General features: G+C 44.1%; 1 protein-coding gene across 1 annotated transcript in view; it reads right to left on the minus strand.

Moving 5' to 3' along the window:
• Positions 1–15,082, minus strand: part of PKHD1 (PKHD1 ciliary IPT domain containing fibrocystin/polyductin) — a 918,515-nt gene that overhangs the window by 883,254 nt on the left and 20,179 nt on the right. The window contains exons 7-9 of the mRNA XM_069726855.1: positions 14,603–14,677; positions 13,851–13,915; positions 265–304 (exon numbers count right to left, since the gene is read on the minus strand). Coding sequence (XP_069582956.1) covers positions 265–304; positions 13,851–13,915; positions 14,603–14,677 — 180 coding nt within the window. The remainder of the gene's footprint in view (positions 1–264; positions 305–13,850; positions 13,916–14,602; positions 14,678–15,082) is intronic.

Below are 15,082 nucleotides of genomic sequence, written 5' to 3' on the forward strand. Positions count from 1 at the left end.
CAAAAAACATCTGGAAAAGCCCAAACGTCAAGCAAAAGGCCGAACATAAAAAAGCTATAGAAGCAAAAAACAATAATAGCAAAGTTTAAAATAGACTTTAAAAAACGCACAAATTTTAAAAAATAAGGCGCAAATAAGAAACAGGTGAAATACACCCAAAACTAGACAACAAAAAAAAAGAGTAACTGCAATAACGAATCAGACCCTTAACGTATCCCCTGAAGAAGAGACGACAGTATGATGTTGTATAAAGAATAGACATACTTTCCTTTGTTGAATATGGAGAATGTGATGTTCTGTGAACCTGCGCAAAGAGAAATAAATTACATTAGACTTTTGTCCGTAGGTTTTGCCTGGTATTGCAATGCTCCGCTGTTACTTATATACTGTATATAGAAATAAGCTGCTTCTAGATGAAACTCGGAATACATTCACCGGTTTAGCCTGATAGGGAATGTGTCGTCTGTTTAAATCACAAGGGTTTTATGTTTCATGTCATTTTTTACATTTTTTTGCAATTATTATTTTTTTCATCTCATCATCTGTATTAAAAAAAAACTGCAATTTGATCTTTGATCTGCGGTGAACTCACTGAGCTTGAACTGTGGTGACTTTTTCTCATGGTGCTGAGGTCACCGCAGTTCATTGGCCTGGCTGGGAACGCAACCTCAGTGACCAGCAGTAACCTCAGTGAGATCACCGCTGCTCACTAATGCTGCGCTCACAGCAGCTCATTCATCAGTGGTTCTCAGCCTGGACTGTCGCATCTTGGCAAAGTCCAGGTTGAAAACTAGCAATCCCCAGACATGGATTACGGCATGGGACATTACAGCGTGGGACCGAACGACCGACAGGTGAGGGATTTGGTTGTTTTTTATTTTTGTTTTATTACAGGAGACAAGGGCTTCAAAGGAATAACCGTTAGGTGAGTATAACTGTGGTTGTTACTTTTAAATATAGTTGGAAAAGTGTGTTTTGTTTTTATTTCAACTAAAAAAAATAGAGATGCTACAGGTCTCGGAAAATGGCAACATTTTTTTTTTTTTTTTTTAACCCCTCTGTGACCTTGGACGTACTATCCCGTCGAGGTGCCCTGGGCCTATCTGACCCTTGACGGGATAGTACGTCCTGCCCTTTAATGCGATACCGCGACTTAAGTCGCGGTGATCGCATTAAAATTCCGACGCCATCTCACCTGGGGGGAGATGGCCTCGGCATCCAGGGCATTGTCGCCGCCCACCCGCCCTCTCGATCGCTGTGATTGGCTGTTCAATTCTGAACAGCCAATCACAGCCATTCTCATTGTTTCAGCCAATCGGAGCGGCTGAAACAATGAGGTCACAGGCTAGGATCGAGTACCGATGTACTCGATCCTAGGTCCGGTGCCTGGCAACGCCAGGCACCGGCAAGAACACCCCGGATTGGCGCGATCGCCGATCGCATCGATCGCGCCAATCGCAGGGCACCGCGCGGTATTACCGCGCTGTGCCCTGCCGGAACCTGCGTGGATCGGTGCTCTAATAGCACCGATCCTAGGATAGGACACAGTGCAGGCCCAGCAGGGCCTGCAGGAGCCGATTGGCGCGATCGATGTCATCGTCGATCGCGCCAATCACAGGGCGCAGCGGCGATCACGCTGTGACCGCTCTGTGCCCTGCAGGTGACCTGGCTGTGACCTGCCTAGGATGGCGCGAACAGATCCGATCCTAGGCAGGTCACAGCCAGGTCACCAGGAAAGCTCTGATTGGTGGGATCGATGTTATGGTCGATCCCACCAATGACAGGTCACAGCAGCAGCATGACCGCTCTGTGACCTGTCTGTGTCACCTGCCTGACCTGTGTATGACCGCTCTGCAGGGTCCTCATTCTAGCTGAGGATTCCTACAGAGCGGTCATACTGCTGGATCTCCCTGCTGGATTTTGTGCCTGGATCTCCCTGCCGTGCTGGGTATTGTGGTGCCACAGCAGCCTGTAGCACCACAATCCCTGCTAAAGAAAGAAGACAACTAAACGTAAGTTTTATCCCTGATCCCTGCCCAATCCCCGTTCATCCACCCCAATCCCCGTTCATCCACCCCAATCCCCGTTCATCCACCCCAATCCCCCCTTCCCCCTCTTTTTACCCCCTCCACCCCCATTTGTGCCGCCTCCGTGCGCACATTTAGTAGCCGCCGAGCGTTGATTGGTGACGCAGTTCACCGATCAACGCTCGCGCTCGCTTTTTTTCCCTCGCCCCCGTTGCGCCAACTCCGTACACACATTCCGCAGCCGCCAAAGTTTGATAAGTGACGCAGTTCACTTATCAGAGTTTGTGCCTGCCGTTTTCCTTTTTTTTTTTTTCACCCCCCTTTTGCGCCACCTGACTACAACCGTACGTTTTGATCACTGATCCCTGCCCAATCCCCACTTCCACCCCCATCTCCCTTCCCCCTCTTTTTACCCCCTTTGCACCTCCTTCCGTGCGCCCATTTAACAGCCGCCGAACGTTGATTGGTGACGTAGTTCACCGATCAACGCTCGCGCTCGCTTTTTTTCCCTCACCCCCGTTGCGCCAACTCCGTACACACATTCCGCAGCCGCCAAAGTTTGATAAGTGACGCAGTTCACTTATCAGAGTTTGTGCCTGCCGTTTTCCTTTTTTTTTTTTCACCCCCCTTTTGCGCCACCTGACTACAACCGTACGTTTTGATCACTGATCCCTGCCCAATCCCCACTTCCACCCCCATCTCCCTTCCCCCTCTTTTTACCCCCCTTTGCACCTCCTTCCGTGCGCCCATTTAACAGCCGCCGAACGTTGATTAGTGACGCAGTTCACTGATCAACGCTCGCGCTCGCTTTTTTTCCCTCGCCCCCGTTGCGCCAACTCCGTACACACATTCCGCAGCCGCCAAAGTTTGATAAGTGACGCAGTTCACTTATCAGAGTTTGTGCCTGCCGTTTTCCTTTTTTTTTTTTCACCCCCCTTTTGCGCCACCTGACTACAACCGTACGTTTTGATCACTGATCCCTGCCCAATCCCCACTTCCACCCCCATCTCCCTTCCCCCTCTTTTTACCCCCCTTTGCACCTCCTTCCGTGCGCCCATTTAACAGCCGTCGAACGTTGATTGGTGACGTAGTTCACCGATCAACGCTCGCTTTTTTTCCCTCACCCCCGTTGCGCCAACTCCGTACACACATTCCGCAGCCGCCAAAGTTTGATAAGTGACGCAGTTCACTTATCAGAGTTTGTGCCTGCCGTTTTCCTTTTTTTTTTTTTCACCCCCCTTTTGCGCCACCTGACTACAACCGTACGTTTTGATCACTGATCCCTGCCCAATCCCCACTTCCACCCCCATCTCCCTTCCCCCTCTTTTTACCCCCCTTTGCACCTCCTTCCGTGCGCCCATTTAACAGCCGCCGAACGTTGATTGGTGACGCAGTTCACCGATCAACGCTCGCGCTCGCTTTTTTTCCCTCACCCCCGTTGCGCCAACTCCGTACACACATTCCGCAGCCGCCAAAGTTTGATAAGTGACGCAGTTCACTTATCAGAGTTTGTGCCTGCCGTTTTCCTTTTTTTTTTTTCACCCCCCTTTTGCGCCACCTGACTACAACCGTACGTTTTGATCACTGATCCCTGCCCAATCCCCACTTCCACCCCCATCTCCCTTCCCCCTCTTTTTACCCCCCTTTGCACCTCCTTCCGTGCGCCCATTTAACAGCCGCCGAACGTTGATTGGTGACGCAGTTCACCGATCAACGCTCGCGCTCGCTTTTTTTCCCTCACCCCCGTTGCGCCAACTCCGTACACACATTCCGCAGCCGCCAAAGTTTGATAAGTGACGCAGTTCACTTATCAGAGTTTGTGCCTGCCGTTTTCCTTTTTTTTTTTTCACCCCCCTTTTGCGCCACCTGACTACAACCGTACGTTTTGATCACTGATCCCTGCCCAATCCCCACTTCCACCCCCATCTCCCTTCCCCCTCTTTTTACTCCCCTTTGCACCTCCTTCCGTGCGCCCATTTAACAGCCGCCGAACGTTGATTGGTGACGCAGTTCACCGATCAACGCTCGCGCTCGCTTTTTTCCCTTCAGCCTTTTTGCGCAACCTCCGTACACACATCCCGCAGCCGCCAAACTTTGATAAGTGACGCAGTTCTCTTATCAGAGTTTGTGCCTGCCTTTTTTTTTTTTTTTACAGGTTTTTCTTCTCCTTTTAGCATTTTCTTTTCAGATAAGTTTGCACAAATCACTATCCCCCCACACATACACATACAGTTATCAATAAAGTGCACCCAATCACCATATTCACACAAAAATGTCCCGCTCGTCCCGTTCGTCCCAACAGCGCTATTCATTGGAGGAGGCATATGCTTTCCTTGCCTCCGACACTGATAGTGAGGGAGAGGATCCCACTTTTCTTCACTTTTCTGATTCTTCATCCTCTTCCTCCTCCTCCTCCTCTTCCTCCTCGGGTCCTGCGGAACCACCACGCAGACGCCCCAGGACAGAAGATGAGGCAGCCCCCACCACTCCTGAACCAGCGCTCCCCACTGCGGAACCCACATGGACCTCGCCCCCCGAAAATTACGAGCCACTGATTCCTGATTTTGTGGCAGAATCAGGAATCAAGTTTGACACCACGGGCCTCACAGAAACAGACTTTTTCAAAGTCTTTTTCTCTGAGGATTTTATTAACCTCATGGTGGAGCAAACTAATTTGTATGCTCGTCAATTTTTGGAGCAAAACCCCGGTACATCATTTTCCAACTGGTCTCCTGTAGACGCAGTTGAAATGATGCAGTTTTGGGGCCTGGTCCTCCACATGGGGATCGTGAAGAAGCCAGAAATGCGGCAATATTGGAGTGTAGATGTTTTATATAACACTCCAGTATTCCGAATGGCCATGGTTCGGAGACGTTTTGAGGCCATCCATAAATTCCTGCATTATTCCGATAATGCACAGTGTCCCGCACGAGATGACCCCAACTTTGACCGTCTGTTCAAAGTTCGGCCGGTCATCGAACACTTCAACAAAAAGTTTTCTGAAGTGTACGTGCCCAAAAGGGACATCTGCGTGGATGAGTCCTTGGTCCATTTTAAGGGGCGGCTCGGATTCCGTCAATACCTGCCCAACAAAAGGGCCAGGTACGGAATCAAACTCTACAAGCTGTGTGAGAGTACCTCAGGGTACATCCACAGGTTTAGAGTGTATGAAGGGAAGGACAGCAGGATTGAACCCCCTGAGTGTCCTCCTGTCCTGGGAGTGAGTGGGAAGATCGTGTGGGATTTGGTGCACCCACTGCTGGATAAAGGTTATCACCTCTATACTGATAACTTTTATACCAGCATCCCACTCTACAAATCCCTCTCTGCGCGAGGTACCGCAGCCTGCGGTACTGTGCGCAAAAATCAGAGAGGCCTCCCAAAGACGCTACTTCGGCAGATGCTCAGAAAAGGTGAGAGCAAGGCCCAATGTAGCGACCACCTGCTGGTGGTCAAGTACAAGGACAAGAGGGATGTCCTTCTCTTGACCACCATACATGGTGATGGCAGAGCCCTCAGCACTGTACGGGGTACCTCTACACAGGTCTGCAAACCGGACTGTGTACTGGGCTACAACAAAAGCATGGGGGGGGTTGATCTCTCTGATCAACTCCTCCAACCATACAGTGCTTTGAGAAAGGCCAAGGTGTGGTACAAAAAGTTGGCCGTCCACATCGTACAAATGGCAATGCTCAACGCTTTCCTGCTGTTACGATGTGCACGCCACACCGATACGTCGTACCTTCAGTTCCAGGAGGTAGTGGTTAAGGCCCTGATATTTGGTACTCCGGAAGGAGAGGGCCCCAGTACTTCCGGAACTGAAGGTGCTCGTATCGTACCAGGCCAGCATTTTCCGGGGGTGGTCCCGCCAACCGGCAGAAAAGGTAAGCCGCAAAAAAGGTGCCGAGTGTGTTACAAAAGGGGAATACGCAAGGACACCATTTATCAATGCGACACCTGCCCCGAAAAACCTGGCCTGTGTATGAAGGATTGCTTCAGATTGTACCACACCTCCATGCACTACTAATTTACTTTACAAGAAAGCGTACATTAGTTCCAAAAAGGGGGCACATCTAGATAAGTTCCTTGGGGGGGGTCTAGGTTCCAAAATGATGTCACTTGTGGGTTTTTTTTACTGTTTAGGCACATCAGGGGCTCTGCAAACGGAACATGACGACCGCAGACAATTTCTGCATTCCAAAACGTCACAACTTCCCTTTCGAGCCCCAACGTGTGCCTAAACAGTTTTTCCCACATATGGCGTACCAGCGTAATCAGGACAATTTGGACAACAACTTTTGATGTCCAATTTCTCCTGTTACCTTTGGGAAAATTAAAAATTGGGGACTAAAATATCATTTTTGTGGGAAAAAATAGGATTTTTTATTTTCACGCCTGGGCATTATAAACTTTAGTGAAGCACGTGGGGGTTCAAATTTCTCACCAAACACCTAGATAAGTTCCTTAGGGGGTACAGTTTCCAAAATGGGGTCACTTGTGGGGGGTTTCTACTGTTTAGTCACATCAGGGGCTCTGCAAATGGAACATGATGCCAGCAGAACATTCCATCAAAGTCTGCATTCCAAAACGTCACTACTTCCCTTTCGAGCCCCAACGTGTGCCCAAACAGTAGTTCCTCCCCACATATGGGGTATCAGCGTACTCAGGACAAATTGGACAACAACTTTTGGGGTCCAATTTCTCCTGGTACCCTTGGGAAAATTAAAAATTGGGGACTAAAATATCATTTTTGTGGGAAAAAATAGGATTTTTTATTTTCACACCTGGGCATTATAAACTTTAGTGAAGCACGTGGGGGTTCAAATTTCTCACCAAACACCTAGATAAGTTCCTTAGGGGGTACAGTTTCCAAAGTGGGGTCACTTGTGGGGGGTTTCTACTGTTTAGTCACATCAGGGGCTCTGCAAATGGAACATGATGCCAGCAGAACATTCCATCAAAGTCTGCATTCCAAAACGTCACTACTTCCCTTTCGAGCCCCAACGTGTGCCCAAACAGTAGTTCCTCCCCACATATGGGGTATCAGCGTACTCAGGACAAATTGGACAACAACTTTTGGGGTCCAATTTCTCCTGGTACCCTTGGGAAAATTAAAAATTGGGGACTAAAATATCATTTTTGTGGGAAAAAATAGGATTTTTTATTTTCACACCTGGGCATTATAAACTTTAGTGAAGCACGTGGGGGTTCAAAATTCTCACCACACAACTAGATAAGTTCCTTAGGGGGTACAGTTTCCAAAATGGGGTCACTTGTGGGGGGTTTCTACTGTTTAGTCACACCAGGGGCTCTGCAAATGGAACATGATGCCAGCAGAACATTCCATCAAAGTCTGCATTCCAAAACGTCACTACTTCCCTTTCGAGCCCCAACGTGTGCCCAAACAGTAGTTCATCCCCACATATGGGGTATCAGCGTACTCAGGACAAATTGGACAACAACTTTTGGGGTCCAATTTCTCCTGGTACCCTTGGGAAAATTAAAAATTGGGGACTAAAATATCATTTTTGTAGGAAAAAATAGGATTTTTTATTTTCACGCCTGGGCATTATATACTTTAGTGAAGCACGTGGGGGTTCAAAATTCTCACCACACAACTAGATAAGTTCCTTAGAGGGTCTAGCTTCCAAAATGGGGTCACTTGTGGGCTGTTTCCACTGTTTAGGCACATCATGGGCTCTCCAAACGCGACATGGCGTCCGATCTCAATTCCAGCCAAAGTTAGCTTGAAAAAGTCAAACGGCGCTCCTTTCCTTCTGAGCCCAGCCATGCGCCCAAACAGTGGTTCCCCCCAAATATGGGGTATCAGCGTACTCAGGACAAATTGGACAACAACTTTTGGGGTCCAATTTCTCCTTTTACCCTTGAGAAAATAAAAAATTGGGGACTAAACGATCATGTTTGTGGAAAAAAATAGGAATTTTTTTTTTCACGCCCGGGCGTTATAAACTTTCGTGAAGCACTTGGGGGATAAAAGTGCTCATGACACATCTAGATAAGTTCCTTAGGGGGTCTAGTTTCCAAAATGGGGTCACTTGTGGGGGGTTTCCACTGTTTAGGCACATCAGGGGGTCGACAAACGCGACATGGCGTCCGATCTCAATTCCAGCCAAAGTTAGCTTGAAAAAGTCAAACGGCGCTCCTTTCCTTCTGAGCCCTGCCATGCGCCCAAACAGTGGTCCCCCCCCCACATATGGGGTATCAGCGTACTCAGGACAAATTGGACAACAACTTTTGGGGTCCAATTTCTCCTGGTACCCTTGGGAAAATTAAAAATTGGGGACTAAAATATCATTTTTGTAGGAAAAAATAGGATTTTTTATTTTCACGCCTGGGCATTATATACTTTAGTGAAGCACGTGGGGGTTTAAAATTCTCACCACACAACTAGATAAGTTCCTTAGAGGGTCTAGTTTCCAAAATGGGGTCACTTGTGGGGGGTTTCCACTGTTTAGGCACATCATGGGCTCTCCAAACGCGACATGGCGTCCGATCTCAATTCCAGCCAAAGTTAGCTTGAAAAAGTCAAACGGCGCTCCTTTCCTTCTGAGCCCTGCCATGCGCCCAAACAGTGGTTCCCCCCAAATATGGGGTATCAGCGTACTCAGGACAAATTGGACAACAACTTTTGGGGTCCAATTTCTCCTTTTACCCTTGAGAAAATAAAAAATTGGGGACTAAACGATCATGTTTGTGGAAAAAAATAGGAATTTTTTTTTTCACGCCCGGGCGTTATAAACTTTCGTGAAGCACTTGGGGGATAAAAGTGCTCATGACACATCTAGATAAGTTCCTTAGGGGGTCTAGTTTCCAAAATGGGGTCACTTGTGGGGGGTTTCCACTGTTTAGGCACATCAGGGGGTCGCCAAACGCGACATGGCGTCCGATCTCAATTCCAGCCAAAGTTAGCTTGAATAAGTCAAACGGCGCTCCTTTCCTTCTGAGCCCTGCCATGCGCCCAAACAGTGGTCCCCCCCCACATATGGGGCATCAGCGTACTCAGGACAAATTGGACAACAACTTTTGGGGTCCAATTTCTCCTTTTACCCTTGAGAAAATAAAAAATTGGGGACTAAACGATCATGTTTGTGGAAAAAATAGGAATTTTTTTTTTCACGCCCGGGCGTTATAAACTTTCGTGAAGCACTTGGGGGATAAAAGTGCTCATGACACATCTAGATAAGTTCCTTAGGGGGTCTAGTTTCCAAAATGGGGTCATTTGTGGGGGGTTTCCACTGTTTAGGCACATCAGGGGGTCGCCAAACGCGACATGGCGTCCGATCTCAATTCCAGCCAAATTTAGCTTGAAAAAGTCAAACGGCGCTCCTTTCCTTCTGAGCCCTGCCATGCGCCCAAACAGTGGTCCCCCCCATATATGGGGTATCAGCGTACTCAGGACAAATTGGACAACAACTTTTGGGGTCCAATTTCTCCTTTTACCCTTGAGAAAATAAAAAATTGGGGACTAAACGATCATGTTTGTGGAAAAAAATAGGAATTTTTTTTTTCACGCCCGGGCGTTATAAACTTTCGTGAAGCACTTGGGGGATAAAAGTGCTCATGACACATCTAGATAAGTTCCTTAGGGGGTCTAGTTTCCAAAATGTGGTCACTTGTGGGGGGTTTCCACTGTTTAGGCACATCAGGGGGTCGCCAAACGCGACATGGCGTCCGATCTCAATTCCAGCCAAAGTTAGCTTGAAAAAGTCAAACGGCGCTCCTTTCCTTCTGAGCCCTGCCATGCGCCCAAACAGTGGTCCCCCCCCACATATGGGGCATCAGCGTACTCAGGACAAATTGGACAACAACTTTTGGGGTCCAATTTCTCCTTTTACCCTTGAGAAAATAAAAAATTGGGGACTAAACGATCATGTTTGTGGAAAAAATAGGAATTTTTTTTTTCACGCCCGGGCGTTATAAACTTTCGTGAAGCACTTGGGGGATAAAAGTGCTCATGACACATCTAGATAAGTTCCTTAGGGGGTCTAGTTTCCAAAATGGGGTCATTTGTGGGGGGTTTCCACTGTTTAGGCACATCAGGGGGTCGCCAAACGCGACATGGCGTCCGATCTCAATTCCAGCCAAATTTAGCTTGAAAAAGTCAAACGGCGCTCCTTTCCTTCTGAGCCCTGCCATGCGCCCAAACAGTGGTCCCCCCCACATATGGGGTATCAGCGTACTCAGGACAAATTGGACAACAACTTTTGGGGTCCAATTTCTCCTTTTACCCTTGAGAAAATAAAAAATTGGGGACTAAACGATCATGTTTGTGGAAAAAATAGGAATTTTTTTTTTCACGCCCGGGCGTTATAAACTTTCGTGAAGCACTTGGGGGATAAAAGTGCTCATGACACATCTAGATAAGTTCCTTAGGGGGTCTAGTTTCCAAAATGGGGTCATTTGTGGGGGGTTTCCACTGTTTAGGCACATCAGGGGGTCGCCAAACGCGACATGGCGTCCGATCTCAATTCCAGCCAAATTTAGCTTGAAAAAGTCAAACGGCGCTCCTCTCCTTCTGAGCCCTGCCATGCGCCCAAACAGTGGTCCCCCCCACATATGGGGTATCAGCGTACTCAGGACAAATTGGACAACAACTTTTGGGGTCCAATTTCTCCTTTTACCCTTGAGAAAATAAAAAATTGGGGACTAAACGATCATGTTTGTGGAAAAAATAGGAATTTTTTTTTTCACGCCCGGGCGTTATAAACTTTCGTGAAGCACTTGGGGGATAAAAGTGCTCATGACACATCTAGATAAGTTCCTTAGGGGGTCTAGTTTCCAAAATGGGGTCATTTGTGGGAGGTTTCCACTGCTTAGGCACATCAGGGGGTCGCCAAACGCGACATGGCGTCCGATCTCAATTCCAGCCAAATTTAGCTTGAAAAAGTCAAACGGCGCTCCTTTCCTTCTGAGCCCTGCCATGCGCCCAAACAGTGGTCCCCCCCACATATGGGGTATCAGCGTACTCAGGACAAATTGGACAACAACTTTTGGGGTCCAATTTCTCCTTTTACCCTTGAGAAAATAAAAAATTGGGGACTAAACGATCATGTTTGTGGAAAAAATAGGATTTTTTTTTTTCACGCCCGGGCGTTATAAACTTTCGTGAAGCACTTGGGGGATAAAAGTGCTCATGACACATCTAGATAAGTTCCTTAGGGGGTTTAGTTTCCAAAATAGGGTCACTTGTGGGGGGTTTCCACTGTTTAGGCACATCAGGGGGTCGCCAAACGCGACATGGCGTCCGATCTCAATTCCAGCCAAATTTAGCTTGAAAAAGTCAAACGGCGCTCCTTTCCTTCTGAGCCCTGCCATGCGCCCAAAAAGTGGTTCCCCCTCACATGTGGGGTATCAGCGTACTCAGGATAAATTGGACAACAACTTTTGAGGTCCATTTTCTCTTTTTACCCTTGGGAAATTAAAAAGATTATTGCTGAAAGATCATTTTTGTGACTAAAAAGTAAAATGTTAATTTTTTCCTTCCATGTTGCTTCTGCTGCTGTGAATCACCTGAAGGGTTAATAAACTTCTTGAATGTGGTTTTGAGCACCTTGAGGGGTGCAGTTTTTAGAATGGTGTCGCTTTTGGGTATTTTCTGCCATATAGACCCTTCAAAATGACTTCAAATGTGAGGTGGTCCCTAAAAAAAATGGTTTTGTAAATTTGGTTGTAAAAATGAGAAATTGCTGGTCAAATTTTAACCCTTATAACTTCCTTGAAAAAAAAAAGTTTGTTTCAAAAATTGTGCTGATGTAAAGTAGACATGTGGGAAATGTTATTTATTAACTATATTGTGTCACATAACTCTCTGGTTTAACAGAATAAAAATTCAAAGTTGGAAAATTGTGAAATTTTCAAAATTTTCGCCAAATTTCCGTTTTTTTCACAAATAAACGCAAGTTATATCGAAGAAATTTTAGCACTATCATGAAGTACAATATGTTACAAGAAAACAATCTCAGAATCGCTAAGATCCGTTGAAGCGTTTCGGAGTTATAACCTCATAAAGGGACAGTGGTCAGAATTGTAAAAATTGGCCTGGTCATTAACGTGCAAACCACCCTTGGGGGTAAAGGGGTTAAACTAAATTTGGGATTTTTTTTCCACCACTTAAATATAAAAGAATCTATACATGTTTGTTGTCTACGCATTCGTATTGACATGGAGAATCATAATGGCGGATCAGATTGAGCCTGAACCTGCTAAATAAAAAACCCAGAAAAAATTGTTGAATTGCACTTTTTTTTTGCAATTTTATCGCACTTGCAATTTTTTTCCCGTTTTCCAGTACAAGATATGGTGAAATCAACTATGTCATTCAAAAGTACAACTTGTCCTGCAAAAAAACAAGACCTCACATGGCCACATTGATGGAAAAATGTAAAAAAGTTTTGGCTCTGGGAAGAAGGGGAGCAAAAAAAAAAACGAAACCGCAAAAATGGAAAATTCCAAGCTCATGAATATTCTTTTAAGTAGTTTTAGAGGTTAAGGGTATGTGCACACGATGCAGATTTAGTGCAGAACTGCAGCAGATTTTTCTGCAGCAGAAACGCTGCAGAACTGCACTGTGATTTACAGTACAATGTAAATCAATGTGAAAAAAAAAAGCTGTGCACATGGTGCGGAAAAATCTGCGCAGAAACGCTGCAGATTTGAAAGAAGTGCATGTCACTTCTTTTGTGCAGTTCTACAGCGTTTCTGCACCCTCCATAATAGAAATCCATTGGTAAAAAAACGCATCAAAAACGCACAAAAAACGCTCAAAAAATGCATAAAAAACGCACCTGCGGATTCTGCCAGGAGATGCAGATTTAGTGCAGATTTTATGCAGAAAATTCTGCACCAAATCTGCATCGTGTGCACACAGCCTAAAACTATCTAAAAAAAATAGTTGGATTGAATTATGATTATTTCTTAAGTGCCTACTTCGTATAAATTCAGTGAATTTTGGACTGCCATAACATAAAAAAAAATCTGTAAAATCTGAAACAGCCAAATTTGCATAATTTCTGTCTACAGTGTAAATAAATGTTAATATTACATAAGACCATTATAATTTTTATTATGATTTTTAGCAATCTTATTATTATTATCATTATTATTATTATCATTATCAATATTATTATTATTATTTTAATATTATTATTATTTGCAATATTATTGGTATTATTAACATTAACAATAGTATTATTAGTAGTAGTAGTATTATTATTAACCAACAATATCATTACTTTAATTATTTTAGCATTATTATTAATATTATTATTAGGAAATGTTAGCATTACATAAGGCCATTATAATTTATATTATTGTTTTTAGCAATATTATTATTATTACTATTTACATTATTATTATTATTATTATTTTTACATTGATAGTATTATTATTAGTAATAAGAATATTATTATTACTATAATTATTTTTACTATTATTATTATTATTACTATTATTATTAGCAATATTTTATTAATATTGGTAGTAGTAGTATTACTAGCATTGTTATTATTATTTTTACCATTAATAATAATAATAATAATAATAATATTTTTTAGCATTATTATTATTATTAGCATTATTATTATTATTATTATTACTACAGCTTTTCCATCCTTTTCAACAATGGGCGTTGTTTTTGCAACAATTTTATGGAAACTTTACTGGACTTTGCAAAATCTACACCAATAAAAGTTTTGTTACATCGGTTTGCACATTACAAACAAGTAGAATATAACAGGTAAGAAATATTAACAGATGTGTACGGTTTTGATATATTATTTGACAGCCATGCGGCTAATTACTCACCAATGTAGCTCCCCACTGTTTTGCATCGGAGGCTTCCAGTGTCACCATTCACATGTATGGGGTAACTGGGAAGGAAGAGGCAGATAATCAGGGTGCAATGTATATATTGTATTTAGTATATAAACCATATGCAGTGAGCTCCTCGGCTCCCTCTGCTGGTGGCCAGGAAGTCCAAAAAAATGCAGAATTTACAGTTATTTTTCACAGCTGGGGATATTTTTTTTCACTTACATGCATGTATTTGGGGCTATAATTCATTTTTGCAATTGGGTTCAATTAAAAATGCTGCCCAATTTACTTTCCTTAGCCTTTGCTGTGTACTGTCTATTCTGGGCTGCAGAATGAGTCAACTGAGGATCCATCAGCGAGCTTGTTCTGACAGTCTGATGGGGGAGATTTTTTTCTGAGCTCCCCTCAGCTGATGTATGGACAAAAACCACTTCCAAGTATGGAAATAAAGCTAAATGGTTCAACTTTTTTATGAAACCCAATTGGAGAAAATATTTTTATTCCCCAAATAAATGTATTTAGGTTAAAATAAATTGCCTATAGGTGGAGAAGCCCTTTAAGAGTTGGCTAAAAGGGGAAGACTTGTCTACTTTGGTCTCCCTTATATTATTGCAACAGTACAAACCTTCTGAAATTTTCTACTTCACATGTAATTTGACTGTAGGGGGCGACAACAAGATAAAAGACATCATGAAACAAACAATAGGGATTTAGACTTTTGCAGAGTTCAGTCATTAACTTACATGGTTTTAGAGATCTTGTCAGCCATCGAGCACACTGACTTCCATCCGTCTTGGTCAGATGTCATAATTATAGGACTGTGTCCAAAAACAATAATAATTAAAAAAAAACTAAGTGCATGAAAAACAAAGTAAACTTAAAATGATATTAAAAAAATACAGATCAGCTATGAACATTGTCCTGCACATTCCTATTATCTTATCTGTAGGATTGAGCATTGTATCTGTGAATCCACCTTTACCAATAAATTATCACTTCCTGCCTCTCTCCCTGCACAGTGACCTCTGCACAGGACATAGAGCATGCCCAAACACTCTTCCCTACGAGTCCATGAGTTATTTTCAGGCTACAATTTCCTATTTAAATTTGGGTGCTGAAAAGTATTACGATATGATGTCAGCTCAGGCAAGATGGACATCCACATAATCAAATAGAGAAAAAAAAACTAAAACTAAAACAAAAAAACAGAAGAAAAACAATTT

The sequence above is a fragment of the Ranitomeya imitator genome, chromosome 5 (assembly GCF_032444005.1).
Source record: "Ranitomeya imitator isolate aRanImi1 chromosome 5, aRanImi1.pri, whole genome shotgun sequence".
Taxonomy (NCBI): Eukaryota; Metazoa; Chordata; class Amphibia; order Anura; family Dendrobatidae; genus Ranitomeya; species Ranitomeya imitator.